This window comes from Dreissena polymorpha, chromosome 1 (genome assembly GCF_020536995.1).
Source record: "Dreissena polymorpha isolate Duluth1 chromosome 1, UMN_Dpol_1.0, whole genome shotgun sequence".
Classification (NCBI taxonomy): domain Eukaryota; kingdom Metazoa; phylum Mollusca; class Bivalvia; order Myida; family Dreissenidae; genus Dreissena; species Dreissena polymorpha.
The window spans coordinates 95,277,370-95,294,095 of NC_068355.1; the positions used below are offsets into that span (position 1 = coordinate 95,277,370).

Genomic DNA, 16,726 nt, shown 5'->3' on the forward strand with positions numbered 1-16,726 from the left:
ACGGTTTCTCTTTTGGGTCTGAATTATGGGTCTTACAAATCCCACTCCAGAATTGGAGAAGCAACTGAAGCTTCCCAGCTAGGCTATTCAGTGGAGATCATTAAAAAGGCAGGCAGATGGGCTTCCAATGCCTACCAAACATATGTTCGTCCTGTTCCTGTTGTCATGCCCAGCTTAATTAAATAACCCCCATTAAAAAGGTATGGTTCATATAGTTAGATTCATGTGACTAACAAAAACCAAGTTGTATTTAGGAAAAACCATCTGGATACTGGGTTCATCAATAATCAAGCATAATTACGACCTGAAGGGGCCAACCTCTGCCTTGAACCCAAGATCATCTGGTGGCAAGGGTACAGTGGGTTAACACTTGCAGAATCAAAGAAAAAATTTCTTTCGCTTGCCAATGTGGGTAATTCTCCAGACTATATTGTGTTACAGTTAGGCGGTAATGATCTTGGTCGTCGGTCACTGGTGGACCTTCGAAAATTGATTGACGAGCTATTCAGGACTATACTGTCTATTTTTCCAAGTGTTAAGATTGTATGGTCTGCAGTGCTTCCAAGGTCAAATTGGAGATATTCTGATAATAAAGTTGCTATGGACAAAGCAAGAAAGCACCTTAATAATCATGGTTCATCTTGGGCTTTGGCATGTGGAGGGCATTACTTGGCCAACTCTGACTTTGGAAAAATTGAGGAACATTTGTTTGAGAAGGACGGAGTCCACTTGTCAACTCTGGGTACAGATATTTTTTTTCTAATATGCCTGCAGGGCTTGAAAAAATTATAAGGCATAATACACCAATCCATTACTGAAGTCTAGATGCACGAATTTGGGGGTTCTTACAATTTTAAATCCCAAGCATTATGTATGTCGGTGTTGCTATTGAGTCCAAAAATAATTATTTGCAGTTAGTTTGTATGCATATTTTTCTTAGGAAAAGGGGGAAAAAAAAAGAAAAGTTTTTCGCTGCTAATTTTTATGCAATTTTTTGCTGCTAGTTTTTATTCATATCTTTGCCGTTTACTGCTTCCGACTCCAAGCATGCGTCCATCCGCCCTGCAGCCAAAGTTCTTTGGCAGTGGCCACCCGTCATCTCTGGCCCAGCTGGTTTCGAGGTTGGGGAATTTGGGCCGCTGGGTCAGCGTTGTTGGGTGGCCATATGGCAATCAGTGCCGGATGGACGCTTTTTACCTGGCACATTTTTGGGGGGAAATATATATGATTTTGTTGGGAGTGCTGATGGCCGTCACCCGGAGTCAGCACTCATATACAATTTATTTGTGCAGTTAGTTATTTGCAGTTAGTTTGGGCTTGCCATGTTCGCAGGTGGCCCGTGCTGCTTGGAGTCGAGACATTATATGCCAGAACCAATTTATTTTTTATGTTTTTATGTTATAAGGTCCTTTAATAAAAAGTAAAAATTTAGTTGAGTTTATATTTACTGTGTGAAAAGGGTTATTCATCGGAGTATTCATAGAGGCTTGCCCATGTAATGCTAGGTGGCAGTTTGCGTTTAGTTCTTGGCCTCTACAATAATAATACTGATATAAGATTAACCATGCTCTGACTGTATGAGCACGGTTTGCCGAGTGGTTTAAGTAGAAGTTTACTCCAGGAGTCAGTGGTTCAAGCCCAGTTGAGGGTAACTTTTTTCGTTTTTATTTTTGTTCTTATTTTAGTGGAACATTTTAGATCCCATGTTTACATTTATCAAGATAAAGCATTAAATGAAAAGCTGCAATACATGCTAAAATCTGTGAAAAGGTCCCTATAATGGAAGGTCACCGAGGAACATTTGTTACTGAGCACATACAAGATTATCATTATTATTGGAATAGACGTTTTGCTCGTGTAAAAGTATACTTTGGTTTTGTGGGCTAGGGACTTTGATTCACAATAAACTTCTGCTCCGTTTTGTTATATTCCGTATTGTATGCATATTTGTTGGTTTTTTTCTTCGTTACATTTGCCGTCCACGACAAGCATGGTGTTTTTGTACGGTTTTTAGATACTAAAAATGTTATTATCTGTAACTTTTCTAAATAAAATGCTCGGAGCTTGGACATGGTGCGTTTGCACAAATATGTAAGGCATGGTGTGCATAACACAAAAAAAAACGCATGAGACAAAAAATGTTCCGACAGTTCCAATGATTGATAATAAATGAGTACACGTCGTTTTAAAACTACGTGTGTTTCAGGCGAAATAAATTGTCGTGAGGTAGTGCAATTGGAAGGGTAAGATCTATTTTATTGATGTTAATCGTATTTGAATGACTGACGTATGCTTAAATACAACATTTATTTTTCTTGCAGTTGTGTTCTTGTAGTAGAATTATCATTAACAAAAAATGTTGACCTGTGTGTTTTTCCCCGTTTTATTCTACAGCGCTCAACATTAACCGAAAAACAACTAGTACAAGTACAAGTACTTAGAAAATCTACTTGCCCTCAACGCAAAGCCACTTGCCCAAACATGAAATATCACATCGACTATAAACCTCATAGTTTTTTATAAACCAAAATGATACACCACAAAACCTTTTTTTATTTTTGAACATTTAACAAAATGATTACAACAATAAAAGTCTTATTAAAGTCTTAATTAAATTATCTTTGTTCTGTTTTGCCCTTTTCCGGGCGGACAACTAGATTATAAAATAACTTGCCTGGACCCAACTTTTACTTGCCAAGGGCAATAGGACAACCGTTAACGTTGAGCCCTGTTCTAATGCTCTGTTTTTTTTTTGTAAACGTTCCTTTTTCTGCATACACACAAAATATTTGCCAGAGCAGCTTAATATGTAGAGCTATTGAATTTATATAAAATAATTATCGTTATTTTTCATTAAAATATGTCTAATATATGTTCGTTGATCATATCTGACATGTAAATGGTATTATAAATGTTCTTGCTTTTGAGTTGTTTGATTTTTTATGAACGTGTTCTGCGTGTGTAGAGTTATATAGTAAATATATGACTTGTAAATAGTAATTAGGAATGTTTTTGTTTCGAACTTCCATAAGATATACTTTATTACATCTCGGTCATCTGACATGTTTTTAGGCAGGCATTTACTACGAGGAACTAGATGGCGTGTTTCTATACCTGCTCATAATGATAGTGGTTGTTCATATCTCTGTTGCATGGCTTGTGTACACTCCTTTTGGCATGAGTCTATACATTCCGAATGATAATGATTCTGCATATTCCGATTGCAATCATTTTTTTATCCATATTGCTATTGTTTCGTCGATCACTATTCTATAGTTTTATACATCAATATTGCTACGTTTCCATACATATCGATTGATAATTGTTTCGCATATGGCTATTGCTATGGTTTTGTACATCCGTATTATTATGGTTGTTAACAGCATTCTGGATAGGTGTTTCACGGGTGCAATAGATTTGTATATTACCTGTTGTTCTGTACATCCCGTTGCTTTTCGTCCGTACATACCCGTTGTTAAGAATTCGTACACCCCAGTTTGTATGACTAAGGTTTCATATTTACCCTATGTTATGATTTTCGGCCCATGGGTAGCACTGGGCCCGACAAAGGTTTCGCCATTACGGAAGAAGACGCCGAGGATACCAATAACCTATAAGTGGCTACATGAACTGCGGGGCACTAGCTGGTTTAGAGCGTTATGCATATACATGTAATACGTTCGTGTACGCTTATAATAATAATTATTATACGTTCTTAGTGTCGCTGTATTTCGGACAACGGGGATATCAGAAGTGCCAATTGGCATGATAGCAATCTATTTTTTATGAACGAACATAGTAAAAATAGTTATAATAGTTAAGCGTACGCTATCACAATAAAGGATTAAAGGAGTTTTTGAGATTAACGAGAATCAGTTGTTATAAACAGTGAATGCCGTTCTCAATTTAAGCAACATTTGATATAAATATGTTTCACAAGAACTTTTAGCTACTCTTATGCTCTTCTAAAGTATTTAAAAACAAGTAGTGTACACTGGAGCTATTTCGCTATGACGACATTATGCGCCATCAAGTTTAAAACAGTCAATTGTCTGGATGCGGATCTGAAGTTCAGTGGTCTTCAACCTGATTGCCGTGGCCAAGGGCCCAAATACGGCTACGACAACACTAAAAAAAATACTTTTGGTAACAAAAACTTTAAGCGAATAATAATCGCAACGGAACACGTTATGTTAATGCGATATCAAAAATGTTTACCCTTTTAGAATAAACTTACACTGTTGCGTATGTTCGTGTGGTTTATGCGTACAGAAGATTCATATTAATCTGAACTTGTAATATCTATCTGGTTAACTAACGGACTACCCCTAGGATTAAATACGGCACATGACAAAAAGAAATAAACTTACCGAAATAACTATATGTCAGTATATGTTTGAGCCCGACAGACGACGTGTTCAGCTTTTCGCCGGCGTTATCTCCGAGCAACTACGGCTTCACATTGAAGGTATTCGCCGGATGTGGTACAACTGTCGGAACCGTCAACGCCATCGACACGCTCACCAACTTTCTTAACACTTCGGCATTCCCTTGGAACTTTTTTCAGTATCCTGTCTTGATGTTTGATCAATCTTTGCATGAAGTTAATCATTTTAAGGTTTGCATTTTTCTGGCAAAAAGAATATATTTACGTATTTAGAAAACACATCAAAACTTCATTGTCTAACAAATTTAACGTGTGTGATGTTACTCTATGAAATTGTATCAAAATTATAATTGCTCGTTCGCCCATATTCTCGAAGTTTTCGTTAACCTCGTTTATCTGGTCTGCATGTTCTCGTCGCGTGCATATATCTTTGCCTGTGTTAATGTCATTACATTTAATGTTGATTTTGGTTTCAATGTGTTTCTTGTGTACTACATAGCGTCTGCTAGTTCAATCATCTGACATGTCTATCATAAGTCAATAATGTCGTTCTATTTTTATGGAAGTTTCTGTAATGTTTTGTTATTTATGTAAAATAAAAAATCATCAACACAACCGTTTTTCTTCAATATACTCCATCATACTGTTTCATATCAACGATTCATGTCGTCCTCGTTGTTGTAATTTCAAGACGCTATTAGCGTTACCTTTCTTTTCTTTTGTAGGTAGACGGCGTCCCTGGAGTGGTCAGCACAGTGGTGAACATGGCGACCGCATGCAAGTGTTCGAGCACATGCTTTACCATGCCACTTCAGGTCACGGACACGGGCCGCACGAGCACAAATCATCATCTACGTGTATGAGGCCGCAACAAACACTTCAACAACGACGAATGCTAGGTACACTCGCTCTCATATCGAATCTTCAGATTTGTTTCAAATATGTTTATTTTTAGGTGAATGTTTAATCCATCATCAACATCATCACCACCACCACCACCACCACCATCATCATCATCATCATCATCATCATTATTATCATCATAATCATCCATCATCATCCCCGGTATATCGTAAATCCACCGGCACTCACCGGGGCTATAACGGCATCAGACCCCGGCAGAGCAACGGAAACGCCCCGGTTTAAACCCGGTCGTCGCCGGTAATGCCCAGGCAGAGCCCCAGGGAATAGCGTTGGCGTCCCGGCAGAGCGCCGGTTTACCGATGTACCGTTGCTATACCGGGACTCTGTCGGTATTCACCGGGGCTTCACCGAGGCAACACCGGCGACAACCGGGGCGTAGCCGTAGCTCTGCTGGGGTCTGTATGGGCCCCGCCGGAGTAACGGTGCCGTCCTGGTTGTTCCCGGTGCCGTCCCGGTTGTGGCCGGTGCCGTTCCGGTCGTTGCCGGTCCTTCCCGGTAACTCCCGGTTCATCCCGGAGGTATTAAACATTTTAATACTTTCCCGGTGGAGTCCCGGTAGAGCCCCGGTTCATCCCGGTAGATCCCGAATCACGCACCGGGGCTCCACCGGCATCATAGTGAGACTGGGCTTTAAAGTCTGACTACTATTTCTTGATGTTAGTTGGTTATATAAGTCATTGAGTATCATTGTCAAATTTAACAAATCTTAAAAATTATCAATATTTATAATGTTTATTATGAAAAAAAAAATAATATGGCTATTGACAATGTTAATATTAGTATCATTAAATGTAGACATATCCAGAATATGATCACTGTTTATTATAGGCAGCTTTTCAATATACAATATATACTTTACCAAGCCAACTTGTATTTATTTCGTCAGCATAATGTATCGGCACATTTTACTAGTTTTTAAAAGTATTTGTTAAAGTTGTTTGGCATGTACCCCTCACGCCAAATAGAGTCATACACTTTGAGATTTATTTTCTTCATAAAGAATATTCTGGTGTTGGTATTGGAGTAAAGGTACAAGTAGAAATTTTTAACGCACAACTGTAACTACAAGAAATTTGTATACCTAAATTACAAAAAGAAGATTCCCTATCATATTGTGGCGTGCGATAATGTATACCGATCAGATAATCTAACGTGTTAACATAGACGGACATTGCATCACTCAATCAGCATCCAAGCTGCGTTTCAATAACATAGACGGACATTGCATCACTCAATCAGCATCCAAGCTGCGTTTCAATAACATAGACGGACATTGCATCACTCAATCAGCATCAAAGCTTCGTTTCAATAACATAGACGGACATTGCATCACTCAATCAGCATCCAAGCTGCGTTTCAAAGACATCAAATATTCATGATTTAATTAATACCGTAATGAGTTCGTAACTTTGTTTACCCAGAGTTTAAATAAATATCAAACGAATAGTTATCTACGCAGTCTACATACTTCAGTGTATAATTGAATAACCATTTGAATGAAGTGAATATTCTCCGTCTATTGATCGCATGTAAATATAAATCAAATATGTGTCTACTGTTGAAATACATAACAAATGGAATCAAAACATCTTTAAAAAATACATCACTTGTGCATGAAGACATGTTATATTTTGACCACACAACACAAATAACAAAATGGCATAGTATCGTGGGCAGTCCCTTAAATGGAACATGCAATCGTTGATGGATTAAAGGGGCCTTTTCACAGATTTTGGCATTTATCGAAAGTTTGTCATTAAATGCTTTAAATTGAAAAATGCTAACATTGGATCTATAAAAAAAACTCCAGTAAAAAAAAAAGAATAAAATTAAAGAAAGAAAAAAGGAACCCTCAACTGGGCTTGAACCACTGACAACTGGAGTAAAAGTCAATCGCTTAGATCACTCGGCCATCCGCGCTCATACAATGAGTGATGAGTTACTATATATAAGCAATTTTCGTAGTATCACAAAATATAACGACAACAACAGAACTCTCCAAATTATTCAATCGTTTCGCGTTGCAACGCTTAATAATTTTCAGGTTTTTTTAAATTGTCAAAAAATGCATATAATGGACATTTTAGAGCATGGTGAATGTTAAATATTACTTTTTCCTCACAAATAGCATAACTGCAACGACAATTTGCGAATCTGAAACAATGTATGTACTTTAATGAGACGTGTTAACATATTTTAGTTATTTTGAAAAAAAAATGTCCTTAAATTTATTTAATATTGTTTGAAATATTCTTATTTAATTCAAATCGAACGAAAAAGAAAGTTAAATTTATGCTGTCGCCTCACCGGAATTAGATTTAAGGTCTTATAAGCTCTCACTGTGCCATAAATACTGTTATATATATAGATATATATATATATATATATATATATATATATATATATATATATATATATATATATATATATATAGATATATATATATATATCTATATATATATATATATATATATATATATATATATATATATATATATATATATATATATAACAAAGTCTCTATTAGCCTTGTTGTATTTTTAAACAAAAACGCTGTATTATGTTTTGCCGAAGCTTTCGACCTCACGGTCTTCATCAGCGGCCATTATTTATTTTCAGATGTGTAAAACACATCTGAAAACAAATAATGGCTGATGAAGACCGTAAGGTCGAAAGCTTCGGCAAAACATAATACAGCGTTTTTGTTTATATATATAGATAATTGTTTAGAAAAAATGAGTAGACAGCAAGTTGTTCTTTCTTTCTTTGTCGGTCCAAACAGTTCAATCATATGTATTGCAGCATAAAAGCATACATTAAAATGCAATCAATGATACAATTTACGTCACACTTAAACAAGTTTACGCACACATAAAGTTTTTTATGTCATTGTGATAATTTTTCTTGTTTAGTAGAAGTTCTCTTTAATAACTTTATTAACATGCTAATCTAGTGCAGTGTTACCTTGCACGTTTAGTTATCAGCCAATCATTGTATATTTCAAAGTCATGTGATATGTTTATCCAATCAGAATGCTCCCAAATTCTTACCAGTAATATTTCGGCGTGTGCAATTACGCTTCAAAACCACCACCTCCCCAACCTCCGCCACATATCATTTTATTATGTATGTTTACAGGCGGTTCTCTCGCCCATTATGTCATTCTGTACATAACTTGTGTGTTTACATTTACTATGTTTTGTTTGATATGAATGAATGTACAGACGGTTCTCTATCGCCCAATTATAACATTCTGTACATTGCTTGTATGTTTACATTTACCAATATGTTTTGTTTTTATATGAATGTAATATTTTATACACTATTGTGTTTGTATTACATTAATTGTTCTAGGGCATCCAGTTTTAAATGCCCTCACTTTTATGGCATTTGTAACAAATGCCCTTTTTCAATCTGAATACTCTGTTGGGTGTTTACTTCATGCCATACTAGTATCAATCGGACCTATATGAGTCGCATTTTAGGAACAATACATAAAAACAATAACTGTTTCAGCAGGCCACTCCGTTTCATGCAGCTCACTTCAAGAGATGTTTTTGGTAAAGTACAGGGCTTGAAAACCAATAAACACCGATAGACTTTCAGCGCTCTTAATGCGAGCATTGATTGAGACGTACAATAAAGCCAGTGCGGAGGATTTCTACAAAATACCGTAATTATCCCAATGTGTTTTCATTCAGGAGAGTGTTAACACAGATTACACACAATGTATTTATTACTAACTATATTTTCGCACTACTAATGTTGGTATTTTCATCTTCAGACAAATAATACTGCCAATACATTCCTCTGCTGATGGTGCAGTCATCCAAACTCGAAAAAAAGTGAAACAAAAGTATGTTTCCGCCTAACAATATACACAAGGCTCTCTCCCTCTCTCTCTCTCTCTCTCGCTCTGACCCATTTACCAATTTGAGAAAACTTAAATACTACGTTATTCACTATCATCGCTCTGCGAACAGATCAGTTCAACTTGAAAAGGTATGGAAATAAACGCCTTATACATAATAAGAATGAATATTAATTACATGTATATTACTTATACGTTATGGTACGTTATAGACTATTAAAACCCTGGAATTCTGTGAAGGCAATTAAGCATCATAAGCGTCAAGTAATGCGAGGTACTGCACGTGTTCAAGGATAGGATGCCAAGCGATTACATTATACGCTTCATCGGGGATAGGGCGAGCGCCGCTTTTTCTTTGAAACCTTCGCACAAAATAGCACAGCGTATGATTACTATATCACATGTAGCAGATGTTAAAGAATTTATAGCCGATTTTTATGGCAAACGCTACAAACTCAAATGGCATAATTCACTGCACAACATAAAAAAAAATCGGCGTTACTTGAACATTAATTGTGTATTATAGTTTGCTGTTAGTGAAAAATGAGGGGGGAAAGGTAAACGTTGAGATCCATGGCAATAAGAAATATAGCGCGGAAAAACAACAATAAATGTGTGGTTTGGTTACAAATTCAATCTGAGTTATTCATACCCAACAATGTTATACACTATCAACTATATCATGAACGGCATATCTGTATACTTAGCTCATCACTGAACATGCCATTTTGTAAAAAGCGAATGCAAGCACCAATTATTCGAGTGTGCCTTACATGTCCTGGTCGGCAAAATTCAAAGTTGTGTGATAGCCCTAAATCAGGGTACAGAATCAACGGGGTTTTCAGGAGTTTACACACGGACTGGAAAGAAAGTAAAAACACCGTGAAGTGTTTTATTTTTGCAAACATCTCAAGTTATTGAAATTCATTTGCAAAAATCTTAAGTGCATAAAAGACAGTTTTTCTTGCAGTTTGTGTCGATTTCTCAAGGTTTAATAATAAATCCTTGAATACGACTTAAATCGGTGTTTAAATTTTCGTTGCGTGAAGCATATCCGTATAAATGAATGCAGTATATGTATAATTTTTTATCAAGAACACATGCTTATTAAATAAAGTAATTAGTATGTATTTTACGTTGCCATAAGGAGCATAAAAATCTGTCTTTTATTCACAAGTTGAACATCTTAAGAAAATATGTTTTAACCCTTTCAGTGCGGGAACCGAATTTTAAAGGCCTTTGCAAACAGTTTGGATCCAGATGAGACGCCACAGAACGTGGCGTCTCATCTGGATCCAAACTGTTTGCTATTCTGATAGTATTCTTTGAAAAAAAAATGAAGAAAATGCTTATTTTACAAATTCAGCAGACGACATTTTAGCAGACGACAAATTTCCCAGCATGCAAAAGGTTAAAAGTTATTCGAAAAAAGCACCACTCACCGGTTTATACAAATTAACGTGATCCTGTACCCGGTAAATGCGATGCATATAATACAAGGAATCTTATTTAAATAATCATAAAAATTGTTTGATAAAAAATGCATGAATAATACAGCTGGAAACTCACGATACCTTCACGAACGGACCATCAAACGTTTTGGACATCGGCGTGGGCTGCACGGAGAATTACGCCAAACAAAGCCAGATAAGCTCTAAGGCAGCATACAGTCGAAGGCAAACGGAACGCGTTGCAGTAGAACGCCGGGGTAATTTCAACATATACTAGGTTAAAAAAAATATGATTTTAACAGTTTTCAAGCGGGACAGTCGTGAAATAAACGCATTCATCACAAGAAGACATAGACGGCGCAATGCGAGAATTGAAGTATCTTCTGGGCAGTGGACTCTCCCATCCTTCTAAATTGGATCAAGTTATTTCCAAAAGTATGGTTGTTTAGTATATTCATTTCTATATTTAGAATATTTCTTACAGAAATTCCTTTAAGCAAACAGCGCAGAACCTGATGAGACGCCGCATCATGCACTTGATGCGTACATTTTATAAATGTTTTGTCATCGCATGCATATTCACCTGATCTATTGCGAGGTTAACGCCTTTACTATCTTATCTAGAGAACCAGATTGGATCCCATTGGGACCAATTATCAACATTTCGTCCATATACAGTTCTATTTCATCAACAAATCTAAAAGCTAAACTATGTGAAGACATGCATTAAACAGAGCGAAATGCGCACGGTGGAGTTAAGCAGCTACGCACGTGCAACATAACTTCGGGATCTCCTAGATTCGGCTAACAATTCGCATGAGAACCCTCAACAGACAGATGCGCGTCAAGATGTGCCACTTCGGGAGAGTTTCGTGACTGGATTGATCTCGCATTTACAGCTACAATAAATATTCTTGTTCGTGTTTATTTAGTTATAGCTTGAATGTGTAGCTCTTCTTTGACATGACATTAAACGTTTTTTATCGTTATGACTCTAGATTAAGATATATTCCGTATATCTGTGAAATGTGTGTTTGATTAGTTAAGGGATTTTTCCATCAAACCGGTTGCATTAATTAAAAAAAAGGAATGTCATAAATGCCATGTTTGTGATCTGAATACTGTTTATATACAATTAATTATGAAATAAACTGGAACTGCAGCGAGTTCATATAACTTCATCTGCATGAATGTGTAAATTGTACAAATTCAAAGGAAATAACCAATGAGATTGCGGTGAGAGGTGGAAAATGCCTGTTTCGAGGATTTAATAAAACGCTCGTAAGTAAACTTCACCAAGTCAGTCTTTGCCATTCAAATCTTATTAATTAACCCTTTATGCCTAGCGTCTAGAAAAAAGGTCTTGGCAAACAGCATTTGCTTTAAGGAATTTCTGTAAGAAATATTCTAAATATAGAAATAAATATACTAGACATCCCTAATTTTTTAATAAATTGATCCAATTTAGAAGGATGAGAGAGTCCACTAGGCATAAATGGGTTAACGCTTATTCAACGCAGTTCGACTTCGACGCGCTTTTATACATGCACGTTTTTATTAGTCGGTGAAATATTTAATTCGAGCAATATTGATCATGATACTCTGACCCAGGCGACAGAAAAATTTTACATAAAATATTGTTATAGATCTTTTTATTTAGATGCATATATGTATAAGGTGATATTTTAATGGAACTTAAGCGTTATTGAAAATATAGTGTACGTAGAAGAACGAAGTTGTATCTATAAAAAAAAACTTCATTACCTGGGTATCGACGACTGATATAGTATAATATTAAAAAAAAATAATCATTTGTATTACCAATGATTTATTTAATTAATTTTCTACCTGATTTCTACGTACGTCTCATTTTAATTAATCACAATAATATATTTATTTGCTAATTAATCAATATTTGCTGAAAATAAACTTTATTAACATATATTTAACATTATTAAAATGTTCGTTACGTTTGTATCATTGTAGGAAAATTAAAAAGCAAATTACATAATGTCATCATCAGAAATACTTCTTGGAGTTTCAACTAGTGAAGTGATCCCGTTTGCTGACGGCACACCCGTCGACATAAACGTACTCTTAAATCTCTCCAGAGATGACATTGACCGCATTCTGGCAGAAAACGCGACCAGCACATTGGACGAGGAATTAGAAGGTTCCACTATTAACATACTTTCATGGCTATTTGCACTGAACATTTTGTCCGGCGTTGGTGTTCTAACAAACGCCTTATTTGTGTTTTTGATCATCGTGGACTTCATCCAACACCGAGACCGCCGCTGGTGGACTCGTCAATGGCTTCTGATGATTGTCTCGATCGCCATCGTGCTGTACCTAAGTTTGAGTATTTACATGCGCGAGTTTAGTCAAGAATTTTCCCAAACTGAAAAAGTGTGCATCGCATTGCAACATACAGAGAAGACGGTGGAGTATATGGTCACGCTTCTATTACTCGTGATTTCCCTTCATACTCTGGGTACCACGCTCTGCTCAAGGACGCGTTGTGCTATTCGGAACATCCTACTCTGGGTATGCATTGTCCTCTTCCTCATGGTGCTCGCCAATATGACCGTCCTGCTGCTTTACACGATGAAGTTCCAGGATACCGGATCTACCTTTCTGTTGTGTCATCTTGACCCTAACGCCGTCGTGTCGAACCGTGACATACAATTGACTGCCTTAGCCACGTTCTATATCCCATACGGAAGTTTACTCGGCGTTTCTATGACCGTCCTTCTCTGTTCTTTCAATCAGCATCGCAAAATTGTGCGGGCATCATCATTAAGAAATGAGGAGGAAATGTTTGCCAAGAAGTACGACACTATATTTTTGTTTATCAATTCAGCAACCGGCTTTCTTTTGTTACTACCTTTCTACATGTTTCAGATACCTAACATATCGGAGAAACTGATCTCCGAAATGAAACTGGACTACTTCATTGTTTATTTTGTAACTGTGTTACTCAAGTGTTTATACTACATACTGTTTCCAGTGATTTGTTTTTTGCTCAAAGAAGTAAGGATTGTTTGTTCAAACATAATCAAATAGAAACAAGAAATGTAGGCTATATGTATACGCACCTGTCTCTCTGTCTCTCTATATAACGATATAGAGCTATATATCGTGTATACGCCAAGTAAGCATATGTGTGCTGCTTTGCAATAAACTGTTCATGTATTGTGTGAGATTAAACAAAATAACAAACTTGTCGTCATATGAGCCTTTTTTTTTGGGGGGGGGAGGGGGGGGGGGGGGGGGGGGGGGACCGGGCTAAGTCCATAGCCGTAAAGTGTCTCCAAAGGCTTATCTGGACGACACTTTCCCTCTAGATTGGATTTTTGTTAAGAAGAGACTTCCTTTAAACGAAAAGGTCCGTAAAAGCGGAAAGTGATGCTCCTGATTTGACCCTAACTACCGGTTATAGGATAAAAACTCAACCATTAGATGTTTTATTTAAAAAAAAATAATTTTTAACGAATATTATTTCGATCTGTAAAACCAAAAGTCCTATACAAATTAAACTGGTTAACTGGTCCACGTCCGAATTCAGGTTTCGTGTGTTTGTTTGATTAAAACGGTCCACGTTTGAACACAGGTTACGTGCAAAACCACAAGGACAAACCCGTTTTAGAGCGGATTGGTGGTCATTCGTTTTAGAGTTTGTTCACATTTGAACATATAAATGATCCGCGTTCTATGGAAAATTGGGCCTAATGCATGTGTCGTTCAAGATTAGCCTGTAAAAATTGATCAGGCTAAGAAAATACTTCCTTTAAACACAAAATTCAATAAAAGCGGAAAGTGTGCAGCCCACACAGACTAATCAGGGACGACATTTTAAGAACATATAATAAGCCCATTTTTTTCCAGAACGGGGCTTAACATAAACAACTTAAAGATTCTTACGCCACGATCCCATCTTTGAATGTGGACTATCAGTTTCACATAAAATGTGCTTTGGTGTCATATCCAGCAGTAATTACCTTGCTTATTGGTTAAGTTTAAGTTTTCCGTGATAACAATTGTTTACAAGTTTCATATTCCTACACACTCAATTTATATCCATGTACATATCCGTGTACATTTACATCAACAAACAAACGTTTACTGTACATTATCAGTAATGCTTATTCTTGGTATACCACTTAGTGTCTGACAGTTAATAAAAGCGCCACGGAAGCAATATAACCTTCGTTTGGGTATAAGGCTTCGTCGAGCCGCAGAAGACATCCAAGCGCGTTCCGCAATCGAATGCGAGCCCTTGGCGATTATCACATGTCCTGGGCTAGGCGTTGACCCTGCTATGATCATTGTAATCGTGAAAGTGGTGGTTGTTGTTGCTGCTGCTTAGTTTTTGGACGTCGCGATTGACCAGTTGGAGCTTGCACACTCAGTCGTCACGACGACGGCAAAGCTTGTGTTCTGATACCCACCCGTTACCATGCCTATAGGTGTCCTGGCGTCTTTTATCGTTGCCTGGCAGGACCCAGCGTGTCCGACCAATCATTTCCGTTTTGGTAATTCAGATGGAATTTGCGTCGATTGTTAGCGAATTTGCAGCTAACAAGTGTTAAAGGGGCCGTCCAACAGATATAGCGTCGTATCGACGCGATTCGATATTTTGGGAAACTACGAGGATTGCTTATATAGCTAAACAATACATCCTGATTGAAGGCGTGGATGGTCGAGTGGTCTGGGCGGGAGCCTTTTTACTCCAGGACTCCAGGGGTCAGTGGTTCGAACCCTGTTGAGGGTTACTTTTTTTTCCTTTTTTTCAATTGCATTCTTGTTTTTTTTTACTGGAGATTTATAGTTCGAATGTTTAAATTTATCAATATAAAGCATTTAATGACAAGCTTCAATACATGCCAAAATCTGTTGGACGGTCCCTTTAACATGCACATCCAATTCATATGACATGGTCGTATTTACTTAACATATTCACTCATAATTGCAAAAAATGGCATGTTACTAGTATATAATTTAATGTATCAACTGAAGTTGTTAGTGAAATAGAATGAATGAATTCAGGTCAGTCTTCATAGGCATGTCCGTAGGGCGATCATATGATATCTCAGATAAATAAAAAATGTAACAGATAAACACTGAAATTCGAAATATTCTTACGTATATAGTGTACTTTTAACAGTTTACATGAGTTGTTTATTTTGAATTTACCTGGTTTTCATATGCATGTCTTTTGGAAGCGCATATAATCTCGTCCACGTGTTTTCTGCAGTGACCAACAAGATGTCTAGAAGTCGTTGTAGTTCACAGGGTCCGGTTTAATAAAAAACTACAAATCACGACTGTAGTCGCGCGACTGTGCAGTCGACCGACGGTTGTCGTCCGCCAACTGACAAATTGTCGCGTTCACGGAGAAATTTGCCGCGACTGTGGTCGCATGACTGTGTGGTCAGTCGACTGCGGTCGTTGTAGTCGCTATTTTTAGAAAATTATCACTTCCGCCATCAACATTTTTTTATTTATTGTGCGAAAACTCATATCACGAAAAGTAAATCTTAAATTTGTTAAAATAATATGATATTATTTGTTTAAACAGAATTCGCTTGCGGATTCTTCGTCAAAGGTGTGTTTGTAATAATATTCATTAAGTGTTCAAAGTGTAAATACAAAATCTGACGCAATGAAATAAAATCTACTACTATGGTTCACGCGTCTCTGGACAATCTCCTTTCGCAAGTCAAAATTGCAGAACCTCAAACATACTTGCCAACGCAGTTTCAAGATGTTGGTACTAAAGACCGTACATTTATATGAATATTCACCATATACCAATATGAATTAGTGCGCTCGACAAATCGGACGGAAGGAAGGATCGAATGAATAATGCTCGTAGATCGAGGAAAACGCGTGCAAAAACTGCATTGTGGAGGCTGGATGTCTACGGAAGTCTTTAAAACCAAATAACGGGTTTGCAATCAGCTCTGGAATTCACTAATGATTATGGACATACTGCTGAGACATTTTTTTTTAAATGTTCTTTTATATCTGGCTTCTAAATCTGCCCAATAATTATTGCACTTAAAGGTTTGATACATTGCTTTATCGTCT

At 36.9% G+C, this 16,726-nt stretch overlaps 1 protein-coding gene and 1 long non-coding RNA gene across 2 annotated transcripts; both read left to right on the forward strand.

Annotated features, from left to right (window-relative positions):
• Window positions 1–5,116: 5,116 nt before the first annotated feature.
• On the forward strand, window positions 5,117–9,771 carry LOC127866590 (uncharacterized). Its single transcript, XR_008043045.1, has 3 exons — window positions 5,117–5,286; window positions 8,831–8,984; window positions 9,096–9,771. It is a non-coding gene; the product is annotated as an uncharacterized LOC127866590 (long non-coding RNA).
• Window positions 9,772–11,317: 1,546 nt separating this feature from the next.
• LOC127866595 (uncharacterized) lies at window positions 11,318–13,855 on the forward strand. Its single transcript, XM_052407238.1, has 2 exons — window positions 11,318–11,914; window positions 12,620–13,855. The coding sequence occupies exon 2, from the start codon at window positions 12,644–12,646 to the stop codon at window positions 13,697–13,699; it is 1,056 nt and encodes a 351-aa protein (XP_052263198.1). The 5' UTR covers window positions 11,318–11,914; window positions 12,620–12,643; the 3' UTR covers window positions 13,700–13,855.
• The last annotated feature ends 2,871 nt before the right edge of the window (window positions 13,856–16,726 follow it).